The 13,884-nt window shown below is 43.9% G+C and overlaps 1 protein-coding gene across 1 annotated transcript in view; it reads left to right on the top strand.

The window, feature by feature from the left end:
• The window catches only part of ATP2B1 (ATPase plasma membrane Ca2+ transporting 1), a gene marked incomplete in the record, with an annotated part of 2,275,481 nt that overhangs the window by 508,098 nt on the left and 1,753,499 nt on the right, over window positions 1-13,884 (top strand). Inside the window, 1 exon segment of the mRNA XM_044087859.1 lies at window positions 6,518-6,556. Coding sequence (XP_043943794.1) covers window positions 6,518-6,556 — 39 coding nt within the window.

Raw genomic sequence — 13,884 nt, forward strand, 5'->3', positions numbered from 1 at the left:
TACACTGGGGACTTTTTGGATGCCTTGTGCTCTTGGCCTTGAGCTGAAAGCTTGAGACTCATTTAAGGGCAAGAAAGACCTATAAGAAGGCGCTGTCTGATGATCCTTGTATCCGGATGTTGAGGCGTCCAGTGCAGGCTGTCCACCAGTGCAGGGCAGCTTAAAATCTCTGATATTCAGGCCAGCCAAGGGCTTCCACAGCAAGAATAACCCACATTGTTAATACTGCAACAGTGAAGACACTTTTAACATATATGGTCATGATAAGCAGACACCACTGTACTTTGACAGGTAAATCACTTTTTCCTTTTTAATGTGACAGTGACTTCTTGACCATCTCCTGTTAATTTACTTAGGTGAACTTTCCTCATGCTTGCTTTTAACTGCATGTCTTTAACATTTGTTCCTGCAGCCCCTACCCTCTTAATTAGTTGTAAGTTTACTACATTTTGGAGAAAGACTTTCCCGTGTATCACAGTAAAGAACTTTTAAGTAAATAAACGGTCTGATTTGAAATTGCTAGTGTATACTAGTAGTTTAATTTGTCTGCACGGTATATTGCTGCTGATTATTTGATGTCCTTCAAGGATGCATCTGCAGTCCTAACATATGGGTTGTCCTGCCTCAGGCAGCCCTTCGGTCGGCCGGATTCCAAAGTCTGGGTCTGGCCTCGGCTGATGTCGCACTTCACCCGACGTCATAGCTGCTGTTTATTGGGTATAAAGGCATCAGCCGACACCATTTTCCTCGGTCTTTCTTGCCGCGCGGTGCCCGAAGCAGAAGCTGTTCGCAAATGCCGGTCGGTCAGATCCAGAGATTACTACTACCGAAGACTTCTAAAAAGCTAAGTACCCCGTTGGGGACTCTTTCTTGCCTCAGCCGATGTCAGAAAAAGTAAATAATTGTTTAACTTGTGGGAAACAAATACCTCATAAGGATTTCCACTCTTACTGCCTTCCTTGCTTAGGCCCAGACCACGACGTATCAGCTTGTCTAGCCTGTGCTTCCTTCAACCGACGGACACTTAGACGTCGGTCGGAGTTTGCAGAGGAGTTTTTTGGTCCCGCTTTTGCTTACAAAATGCCGTCGGAGACTCCGACTTCACAATTAGCTAAAAGCGTAAGGAAAAGGACCGACACTCGGGGTCGCGGTTTCGGCCGAAACCACGGTTAAGCCAACGCGAGTGTCTCGGTTTCGGCGAAACAGAGTCCTCGGTTCTTCCTTCGGCCGAAAGCTTGCCTCCGATAGCCGAGGCCTCACACAGCATGGCTGAATCCGCTACTGAACTTACCCCTGCTGTAGCAGGCTCCCAGGATTTATCAGATACTATTCCTTTAGACATATCTACTCCTGCACGTGGAGCTGCTAGGCCCCCTGCATCTATGTCTATCAAGGCTTTTTCTAGGGCTAAAGCAGCTAAATCTTCTAAGGCCTTGCCTGCTAAAACCCTCTCACACAGGCCTACCTCCAGTTCCCAAATGCTCAGCTTGGCCGAGGATCTCATTTCTTTGATCAGGGGATCCCAACCTCACCCAGACAGGGCCTCTCAACCCTCTCCAGAGAAGAGGCCTAGAGCAGAGCCCCCGGATCCTGTTTCTACAGACTATTCCTCGGATGATTCAGACAACTCAGGTCCGCCAGAAGGCCCATATTCTCCTTATGAGGATTCTGATGCAGAAGACTCCATTCCTTCTGCCTCTCCTCCAGAGGAATTTTCTTTTGGGGAAACCTTACATGCTATGAGAGAGCATTTTCAATGGCAGGGCCAGGATTTTTCAGATTCAAGGAAAAGGCTAAGGACCTTTTTACATTTACCACAGCATAGGCCTTTAGCCATTCCTCCAGTACTCACAGTTGTTGATGATGCTTATAATGATGCCTGTACTGCCCCTGACTCTATTCCCCCGGCCCCTGCCAAGCCCGACAGATATTACAGGGTCCCGGACACACACTTTCACTTGTATAAGGCTCCTATTGCAGATCCTGAAACCTTTTCACAGGGCCCCAAAGCTGTAGCAGCTGCCTCTGCCAAAAACCCCCTCCCCTCTGAAAGAGAATCTAGAGCATTAGAGAGATGGGGTAAAAAAGTTTATACTTCTGCTACTCTTTCGGCTAGGGCCTTAAACTGTCAATTCCACATGATTCAGTATCAGGAATTTTTGTTAGACCAGCTAAATAAAAAACTGTCCTCTCCTGAACCTATAGACCGTAAGTCCCTTCAGGATTTTGTACATAACACTCAGCAGGTCAGTAATCATTCCTTAAAATGCGGCTATGATGCACTGGAGGCTTCCTTTAGATCAGCTATGACTGGAACAGTGATTAGAAGGCATGCCTGGTTAAAAGAGCAATCCTTACCAGTCCATGTAAAGTCAAAGCTTCTAGATGCTCCCATGGAGAAACAAAGTTTGTTTGGTTCCCCTGCACAGCAAGTGCTAAAGAAGGTGGAAGAAAAAGCAAAATCTGTCCAAACAGTCAAGGATTTCTTACAGGTCCAGCCTCCGAGGTTTAGTAGAAATTGGCCTTCGAAGAATTGGTCCTTTCCAGATACCTCCAGAGCACAGAGAGGCAGAAATAGGCGCCCAAGAGGCAGAGGTCAATCCAGAGGTGCCTACAGGGGACGTCAGTGGCAGCCTAACAACCAGAGAAGTACTGCCACAGATCCAGCTACGACTACTCCCACAGGACAGACACAATGACTTGACTCTGATACCGCCTACCAGGGAACAACTGCAAGCACCCTTAGGCGGAAAGCTTGCCTTATTTTCCGTAAACTGGCATTACATTACAGGAGACAAATGGATTTTACAGACAATAGACAAAGGCTACAGGTTTCACTTCCACACTCTACCAAAAACGAGAGGAATGCCAAACCTACCACCAAACCAAAAAACAAACGCTCTAGCACAAATCAACAACCTACTAAGGATGAGAGCTATAGAAAAGGTACCGCCTATGGAACAAGGGCAAGGATTTTACTCCAGACTTTTCCTGGTTCCAAGAAAAGAAAACCAATGGAGACCTATTCTCGACCTGTCCGCTCTGAACACATATCTCATTGTTCCAAAATTCAAAATGCTGACCCTACAGCAACTTCTTCCCATGCTGGGCAAGGAGTCTTGGCTGGTGACTCTAGATCTCAAGGAGGCATACCTGCACGTCCCTATACGACCAGATTGCAGAAGATACCTCAGATTTCTTGCAGGATCAGAGCATTATCAATTCTCAGCATTGCCCTTTGGCTTATCTACTGCCCAGAGTATTCACGAAATGCCTGGCATCAGTAATTGCTCATTGCAGGCTTCAGGGAATTCAAATTTATCCATACCTGGACGACTGCCTGATACAAGCGGACAACAAGACCAAATTAACAAAAGATTTGGAAAAGGTAATACAACTACTGCAAGCCCTGGGATACACAGTCAACATGAAAAAGTCAAGGCTGGTACCATCCCAAAGGATAACATTCTTGGGTGCAGAACTGGACACAACAAAGCAAATGGCATTTCTCACAGCAGAAAAGCAAAAGCAACTACCACTCTATTTCATGGCTTTAACAACGCAGAACCAGCTTACAGCAAGGAAAGTCCTGCAAGCCCTCGGATACATGGCATCCTGCATAATATTGATTCCACATGCCAGGCTACATATGAGGAAGTTGCAGTGGTACCTAAGGAATTTATGGTCTCAACACAAGCACAGTCTAGAAGCCCAGATTCCAATAATTCCATGCCTGAAACAAGAATTCCGGTGGTGGGCTCAGGCCTGTCAGCTGAACAGAGGTCTGCCCTTCCACAAACCTCACCCAAGCCAGACTATCACCACGGACGCCTCAGACCTAGGATTGGGGGGCACACATGGTGGACAAGTGTATACAAGGCCTATGGACACAAGACCAGCTGAACCTACATATGAATCAAAAAGAGATGCTGGCAGTGAAACAGGCACTTCAGACATTCAGACCTTTTCTTCAACAAGGTCATTTGCTGATAAGGACGGACAACACCACAGTCATGTGGTATATCAACAAACAGGGAGGCACACACTCATATCCTCTATGCCGGATGGCAATGGACCTGTGGAATGTGGCCCTGAATCACAACATTCAACTCCAGGCCAAATTTGTGCCAGGAAAAGAAAATGCACTAGCAGACACCTGAAGCAGAACTACCACGGATGCCCACGAATGGATGCTGCATCCAGACATCTTCAAAAACATTACAAAGAAATGGGGACTACCAGAAATAGACCTGTTCACATCCCCACACAACCACCAATTGAGGAAATTCTGCACAAGGACATACCACCCACTTGCTTGGAAGGCGGACTCCCTATCCTTCAGTTGGGAAAACCTGACAGCATATGCATTCCCACCTCTTCCTTTGATGCACAAAGTGCTACTGAAGATCAAAGAAGATCACCCAAGGATCATCCTGATAGCTCCAGACTGGCCGAGGCAGCATTGGTACCCGCTACTGAGGAGTATGTCTCGGACACACGCATGGCCTCCACCTCTGGTTCCTTTACTGCTAACACAGAACAACTACAAGATCCTACATCCAAACTTGAAAACACTGCAGCTAGCTGCTTGGAATATTACATAAAACAAAATAACCCAGATTTATCTCAGAGGGTTAAAGACATTATCCTGGAGGCTCGCAGACCCTCCACAAGGAAGACTTATTCAGCCAAATGGAAAAGATACCTCATTTGGAGTGCAGCAAAAGGAGAAAATGTATCATTAGCAAACATAGCTAACATCCTGGAATACTTAGCGGAACTTTTCCACAATGGCCTGTCTTACTCCTCCATTAAGATTCATGCATCAGCAATTTCAGCAGAATACAACATGGATCCTCCAGTCTTCTCTCATCCTCTACTCAGGCAGTTTCTGAGAGGAATTAAAAATGTAAAGCCTCCAAGGAAGCCACCTTTGCCTACATGGGACCTTAACTTTGTGCTGGAAAAGTTAACACTTCCCCCTTTCGAACCAGCAGCAACAGCAGAATTACAGTTCTTATCTTGGAAAACTGCTTTCCTGCTTGCAATCACTTCAGCAAGAAGGGTTTCTGAATTACAGGCATTAATGGCAGTACAGCCCTTCCTTAACTTCCATCAGGATAGTGTGTCCTTGAGAACTAATCCTACTTTTATGCCAAAAGTGGTCTCCAGGGTATCATTGAACCAAGCAATCCACCTGCCAACATTCTTCCCCAACCCAAAGAACAGGGGGGGAAAGACTCCTACATACATTGGATGTACACAGGCAATTGCGCTATTATCTGGACAGAACCAAGACCAACAGAAAGACTGACCAACTTCTGGTAGCGTATGCAACAGGAATGGAAGGAAAAGCAATTTCAAAACAAACAATCTCAAAATGGATAGGAAATTGCATTAGATTTTGTTACTCATTTCATGGAAAGACAACTCCAGAAAACATTAGACCTCACTCCACAAGAGCTACAGCCACTACTACAGCCTTCCTACGAGGAGTGGCTACCAAAGACATTTTAGAAGCTGCTACTTGGAGCTCCGTGCATACATTTGCCAAGCATTATAATCTACCTTTATACTCCAGATCCCTAGCAGGTTTTGCAACTGCTGTTTTGCAAGGGATCTTAGCTACACCATAATCATCTTAGTGCCTCCACCCCCAGTTTGGCTATGGTATTCTACCCATATGTTAGGACTGCAGATGCATCCTTGAAGGACATAGTACAGTTTTGTACCTACCATAAATGTAGATGTCCGAGAGGTATGCATCTGCAGTCAGGATTACCCACCCTCCTTCCCCTCTGTGGTACTCCTAGGGTATTTGCCCATCTTGTAGCTAGCTGGGGGAATCTATTATGGTGTATTTGTTTGTATATATATGTATATACATGCTTATATTGTTTGCTCTCTACTGTTTGGAACCATTTGTATTTATCCAAATTTAGCCTTCCTAGAGGGCACCTGGCATCTGGGGCAAGAAACACTGAGGAAAATGGCGTCGGCTGATGCCTTTATACCCAATAAACAGCAGCTATGACGTCTGGTGAAGTGCGACATCAGCCGAGGCCAGACCCAGACTTTGGAATCCGGCTGACCGAAGGGCTGCCTGAGGCAGGACAACCCATATGTTAGGACTGCAGATGCATACCTCTCGGACATCTACATTTATGGTAGGTACAAAACTGTACTTTTCATCTCCTTCTCATTCTGGCTTTAAGACTAGGCAGGAATATTTGAATTTGCAGTGTGTTTGTTGACCAAGTAGGAAAATACAAATTTGCTGTTTACTTTAGTTGACTTTTCACAATATTAACTTTGTGGAGAAGTGAGTATAGTGTGGTATCTATGAATTTCTTAACATTGCAAATCTGTTATCTCATATAGAGTGCTACATGCTGCATCTTGAAGTTAATTTCTATTGTGGTTAAAACTTCATAAAGGTTATATTCCCTGCCATTTGGAATTTTGCATTCTGTACATATTCAGTCGTATTTACATACTTTTATTTGTTTTTTAATAGACAAAAAACAAGATGGCACAGTTGAAAATCGCAACAAAGGTATGCATTAATTGCAGATTGCTTGTACTTTTTTCTGTAGTGTATCTTGATATTTTTGTTCATTTGTTAAATTTATTTGCTTTGTTTTTGATCTAAGTAGCAGAAGTATTTGTGTAGATTTTATTTTAAGGGGGACCCTCTTGTAGCTGTTAATGCTCTTGAGATTTGTTTTGTTTGCTCTCTATTGGCCTTTGTCTGGGTTCTCTGTGTAGTAATGGGGTCTTTGCTTATGCATCGAATAGTACGGTCCCCGAATGGCTCTTCATTGACACTAAAACATCGAACATTAGATCTGATGTCCGTTTTCATTCATTCCTCAACTAATGGATTCGACTCGCCCGTTTTACTAGCTTGTGGCCACCAACAAACTCTCAAGCTCCTTTCCTATCCATAATGCACCCACCCCTAACATCTCTCAGATGCCATTTGCTGCTTTAGCAATTAAATGTGGTTGCCTTCAACTCTCGAGTTTTCAGCGAGGGATGTTAATTTTTCATAATTTCTTTTTAAAAACTTCTACAGACAACTATTTCTATAATATTTTATCTCAGTTTTTCATCTTAATTTGATTCTTCCATTCTCTTCATTACACTTTCAGTGTAAAACCTTTCTACCATCATTGCTGGACCTAATTCCTTCTGTTTACCCTTTTTACACGTAGTGTAATCTCTTTAAATACCATTGCTGGTATTTACTTTTTCTCTACAAGTTTTTTCTTGTTTTTAAATAACATCACTGGTATTATTTACTTTTTCCTTTCTACTTATTAAAAAAAAAAAAAAAAAAAGGTTTACTTTAACTCTTCTCTGTTAACTACAAAAATGTCTGAGAAAGGTCTGCCAGGTTTTAAAAAAATGTGGACACAAGTTGCCTTTGTCTGATGCCCACAATCTTTGTGTGTATTGTTTAGGACCAGAACACTTCTAGCAGGACTGCAGTATTTGTTGTGGATTCATGCCTTGAGCTTTAGCAGACAGGAAAAATAAGCTGATTTTAAAAAGATTACTGCCATCTTCTTTTTCTGAAGCCTTTGCTGGGATTCAGAACCCCAAGCATAGATCTAAAGACCCATCAAAAAGGTCTACACTTTTTGATTCTCCAGCTTCTACCTCTTCTGAACCAAGAAGAAAGAAAAAAAAACTGGATTCAAAGCTATGTCCGATCTGACCATTATCGGCTCCGACCACACATACTTCAGATTCTACATCCTCAGAGCCGACCAGATGTATTTCATATCCTACATCGTCTGATCCAAAGCCTTTACCAAGGACTACCTATTCACCAAGCCTGGATCCGGTTCCTTCCATGGTGCCCCTCTCTCTTTTTAGAGAGTCACTCAGAATTGCAGTTCCTGGTATCCTCTTGTTCCTCCAGGAGTCTCGCGGAAGCAGATGTGGAGAGGATGGTGAGGAAATATTTCATGGACCACATTCAGAAGGGAGTTCACGGTTCCTATCCCTTCTGTCAGGAAGTCCGTCCATCTACATCTCCACCAATTTATAGCTCCTTCTGTAATTCAACTTGTGGTTTTAGAGCCCTCTGATCCGAGCTTTCTGGGTCTGTCCGATTTGGATCCAAAGAGAACATTGTCTTCAGAACTGACTGTTGCTCTGAGTGCACTGGCTTTGATATCCTTGCAGCCGAAGCTTCCCGGTTGAATCTGATATGATGGGGTTGACTTCAACGTTTTTAGTGCCATCTGATGTTCTTCGTGTTTCACTGTTGCAGTCATTACATTTGGGTTATCTGCTTGCAGTAGAGCTCAGTCTGCCTGATTAAGCAAAGTCTTGGGTCCTGCGTCGGTTGCTGTCCCTTCTTCCATGACATCAGGTCGTCAGGTATAAAACATGCAGCTGACGCCATTACATCAGTCTTTCTTGCTGTGTGGTGCCTGAAGCAGAAGCAGTTCGCAAGTGCCGGTTGGCCGACTCCTGAAATTTTTGTTTTCGAGTTTCAGAATTGAAGTCTTCAACTAAAGCTAAGTACTCCATTGAGGAAACTTTTTCTTACTCCTTACCAATGTCAGTAAAAGTTAATAATTGCATTTCTTGTGGAAAGCAAGTACCTCACAAAGATTTTCATTCGTACTGTATTCCTTGCCTAGGCCCTGACCACAACGTGCCTTGCTTTCGGTTTTTATGCTTTATTTAAACACTGCACTATCTGTCGTTGGTATATTTTCGCTTCTAAATATTTCGGTTCTCGGTTTAATTATCCAGGAAAGTCGTCTGTTAGCCATCCGACTACTGGGATTCCGAAAAAACTCAGATAAAGACAGAGACAAGCCGCTGAGGTCCAAAGCTGCCACCGACGCTTCTCCTAAGCAAGTCGCCATTTCGGCGGTATTCAGTGAGGCGCTTTCGCAGCCCCTGATACCCGCTACTTCTGACTCGCAGGCCTCTACTGAGACCCATTCGGAGTCCGGTATGCTGTGAGATGCTTCAGCTGTTAAACCTGCGGATGTCTCTGTCTTGGATGGGTCCGGAGCTGCTGTGCAGGCACTGGCTTCTGAGGGTGTATTCAGGCCTACAGACGTGCATATTAAACCGATGCCTCCTTCCTCATTTAGGCCAAAATCTCAAACCATGCCTAAGAAACTGACACCCAGGCCGCATGCTCAGGCCTCTATGCCTAAAAAACAAATGAGAATGGCTGAAGATTTTATAACTCTAATCAGGGGAAGCCAACCTCCCCCTTCTAAGAGACCTAGGACTGAAGTTATTTATGAATATTCTGAACATGATTCTGATTCTTCTGATGATCTCGATTTGCCCTTATCTACTTATGAGGATTCTGATGCAGAGGACTCTGTTCCCTCTACTTACCCTCCAGAGGATTTTTCTTTTGGTGAAACCTTACATACGCTATGGGAGTATTTGGGAAAGCCAGAATTTTTCTGATTCAAAAAAGAGGCTTAGGGATTTCTTACTCCTGCCTCAGCATAGGCCTTTAGCTATACCTCCTGAGCTAGACATTGTTGATGCTTTCTCAGAATCTAGTTTGGCCCCTGATTCTTTGCCTCTTGCTCCCAGAAAACCTGACTGGTATTACAGGGTTCCTGATTCTCACAAGTTCCTTTTTAAAAATCTTGTTGCGGATCCAGAGACTATTTCACAGGGACCCAAAGGCATTAAGGCTTCTATTGCTAAAAATCCTGGATAGATGGGGTAAGAAAGTTTACACTTCTGCAACCTTGGCCATTAGGGCTTTAAACTGCCAGATTCATATGTTAAAGTATCAACAACATGTTATTGGATTGCTTAAACAGAAAATTATGTTAATTCCTGACTAAACTAAAAATAAAGAATTACCGGATTTAATGCATTCTGCTAAACAGGTTGGAAAACATACTTTGCAACGTGGATTTGATTCAATAGATGCCTCTTGCAGGGCTGCTGTTACTGAGTCTGTGCTCAGAAGGCATGCTTGGCTTAAAGAGCAATCTTTGCCTGATCATGTTAAAGCCAAATTGTTGGATGCTCCCTTAAATCAGGACCGCCTGTTTGGCAACAAGGCTGAGGAAGTTCTTAAAAAGATGGAAGATAAAGATAACTCTATGCAGACTTTTAAATATGTCTTACAAGTTCAGCCTCCTAGATTTAGTAGGCACTGGCCCTCTAAAAAAATTGGTCCTTTCCAGCCCCCTCCAGGTCTTCTCAAGCCAAACCCAGATACAGCAGAAACCCCATGTTTCAGTCCCAAGGGACACACAAGACTAGGCAGTGGGGGGTTTCCACACCCAAACCTGGGAGCAGCAAGACTCCCCCCTATGGAAAACCGTCTCAATGGCTCGCTTTTAAGACTTCCAAGCACTTCCCAAATGAATGCTCCTTTAGCCAGAAGGATTGGTCTGCAGGCCAAAAATTGGGGAACTCATTGCCCAGGACAAATGGGTTTTAAATATAGTGTCCCAAGGATACAGATTTCATTTCCACATGTTACCAACACCAAGTGGGTGGCCAGATCTACCCCCAAATCAGTGAGCAGAGGCCCAAAATCAGGTACTCTCTCTTAAACATGAGGGCTATTCAGTTGGTACCAGAAGAGGAAAAGGGACAAGGTTTCCATTCAAGACTTTTCCTGATGCCCAGAAAAGGCAATACATGGCGTCCTATCCTGGACCTTTCTATTCTAAACACCTTTCAAGTGATTCCAAAATTCATAATGCTGACTTTTCACCAGCTGCTTCCTATGCTAGGCAAGGATGCATGGTTGGCAACACTGGACTTAAAAGAAGCATATCTGCACATCCCTTTCAGGAAGTCTTGCAGAAGATACCTACGCTTCAAAGCAGGCTACATGCACTATCAGTTCTATGCACTGCCCTTTGGCTTATCTACTGCGCCCAGGGTATTCACAAAGTGCCTAGCTCCAGTCATTGCATTTTGCAGGCAAATAAATATTCAAATATACTCATACCTGGACGAATGTCTAATTCAGGCAGAAAGCAAGGACATTCTCTTCAATCATCTGGCCTTTGTTCAAAAGGGTACTGACTTGTCTGGGGTTCACCATAAACGAAAAGAAAACCCACCTGGTACCCTGTCAACAAATTATATTCCTGAGAGCAAGCTTGAATACAGCTTCCCAGATGGCTTTCCTCATGCCAGAGAAATGGATACATTTGACAACTTACTTCAAACAAGTGGCCACAAAAACTCTCTGCAAGGCAAATACTGCAAGCCTTGGGGTTCAAGACCCTCTCTGTAGTGGGTATGTATTTTTGACCCCTTCAAAGGACCTTTTCCAGGAATCAAAGGAGGAAGTCGAAAAAATATTGTTCAGACAATGTCTGGGTCCTTTCCAGGACACATAGGAGTCTGTTTCCTCAGAGACAGAGGGGGGAGTGATAATGGAAGATGATGTCCCTGTGGCAGAGGAGGGCCACAGAACAGGGGTTCTAGAGATTTTTTTGGAAAGACCCTTTTAGCACTCATGAATGGTTTCCTGATTGCCTACATCTGGAGGCCGTCGGGGGTTGCTTATCTCTGCACCTGAGAGCCTGGTTAAGTATAACAAAAGATGGTTGGGTGTAGAGAATTATTTCCAGAGGTTATATAATTCCCTTTCCTCTACACCCTACATTATCCAGAAAAAATCCTGATGTTCCACCCAGTCAGAAGAAAGCATCAGCACTAGAAATCCAAAAGTTGCTTGAAAAGTCATCCAAGAGGTCCAACCAGACCAGATAGAATCCAGAACTTACTCTAGATTCTTTTTAGTGCCAAAGAAAACAGGGGACTGGAGACAAGTTTTGGATATCAGTGTACTGAACAAGTTGGGCGAACACACAAAGTTCCAGACAGTCATGGTTCAGTCCATTCTGCCCTTTCTGGGCAAGGACGACTAGATGTGCTTGATACATCTTCAGGATGCGTGCTATCACATAAAGATGCACAGATGATCCAGAAGGTACTTACACTTCTGGCTGGAAACCAGTCACTATTCGTTCAGAGCACTGGCCTTTGGCCTCACCACAGCCCCTAGGATGTTCACCAGGTGGGTGGCAGTGGTTGCAGCTCACTTGAGACTGCAAGGATTCCAGGTGTTTTCATATTTAGATGACTGGCTCATTACTGTCCCGACCAGGCATAGACCCTTAAAAGCTTGGGATCTGGTGTTGCAGACCTGTTAGCATCTGGGAATAACCATAAACAAGTGTCATCTGCAACCAACCCCGACTTTTGAATTCATAGGAACAGTGTTCGACACAGTATCTATGGTAGCTTCTTTTCCTTTGTTGAGAGTGCAAACAATGATGTTGATCAGGAAAATAATTTGCAGGGTCAGAGTTTCAGCTTGATTTGATTCTGCTAGCCATATAATCAGTGTCAGCAGCAATAATTTTAGTCCCTTTAGCAAGATTCCACTTGAATTCTTTAATGCATGCTAGCAGCACAGTGGTCAGTACTTTCTCAGCCCATGTCTGTCAAGAGAATAACTCTGGTATGCAGACAATACCTTTCCTGTTGGATGCAGTCAGAACGGCCCTCCTTTCATCTTCCCTTAGCCTAAGGCCATAGTGACCACAGACACTTCCCATATTGGGTGGAAAGGGGCACTTCCTGTGGAAAACTATCCAAGGCACTTGGTCCCCTGTAGAAGCCAACCTGCATATCAATATTCTGGAGATGAGTGGCGCTGTTAGCATTACAGGAATTCCAGGACTCTGTTCCTCTTGGGACACTTGCAGTCCAGACAGACAACATGTCGGGAGTCTGGGACATCAGCAAGCAAGGAGGAACCAGATCTTATCCCCTGTGTGGAGAAGCCCTCGAGGTGTGTCAGTGGGTATTATCTTCCAACTGCTTTCTAATAGCAGTGCACATTCCACGGAAGTCCAGCATGATAACAGACAAACTGAGCAGATCCATCTTGCTGCCTAACAAGTGGTCTGTCAGCAGCAAAGTGATGGGAATGATTTTCAGTTGGTGGGGCCAGCCTTGCTGCGACCTCTTTGCATCCCCCCTAAACAGCTTCTTTGTAGTGAACAGGGGAAATCACGGAGGTATTCTCTGCTTCATGACTGGCCCTCTGGTCTTCTGTATGCTTATCCTCCAACTCCCCTAATTCCCAAATTCCTTCAGAGAAAGTAGCCTAGTTGAAGAGCAAAGTCATCCTTATTGCACTTTCTGGCCTCTGCAGATTTGGTTCCCCTTCCTTTGGCCTCATCCACTATACCCACCTTGGATTCTTGATCCATTTCCAGACCTTCTGTCTCACTGAACAGGCATGGTCCACTGATATCTCAAGTCTCAAACTAACAGCATGGTATCTCCAATTATTTTAATAGCCAGGCAACTAATGTTTTCTTCCCCTGTTCATTCCATACTTTTATCTTCTCGTAAACCTTCTACTAGGAAACTCTACAGGTGTAAATGGAGAAGGTTTATTTACTGGGCAGAACAGAATCCGATAGACCCCTTTTCAGCTCCAGTTCATTCTGTTCTAGAATTTTTAGCAAGTTTGTTTAATGAGGGTGCTAGTTCATCAACTGCTAAAGTTCAACTCGTAGCAATCTCTAACTTTCATGTGGGATTTCAAATTTCTTCCCTGGCTTCCTCTAAACTGTGCAAAGCATTTTTGAAAGGTACTCCTCTGCTAAGATCCCCATATAAAGACCCCATGCCACCATGGGATTTAAATTTGGTACTGCAAGCTTTTATAGACTCTCCCTTTGAACCTGCATATAAATGTAATCTTAAATTTTTGACCTGGAAAACTTGTCTTTTTAGTAGCAATTACATCTGTTCGAAAAATTTCAAGCATTATCTTCTAAACCCCTATATTTGATTTTTCATAAGGATAGGTCATGTTACATACTAATG

This window comes from Protopterus annectens, chromosome 11.part0 (genome assembly GCF_019279795.1).
Source record: "Protopterus annectens isolate FY-2018-M chromosome 11.part0, PAN1.0, whole genome shotgun sequence".
In the NCBI taxonomy this organism is placed as follows: domain Eukaryota; kingdom Metazoa; phylum Chordata; order Ceratodontiformes; family Protopteridae; genus Protopterus; species Protopterus annectens.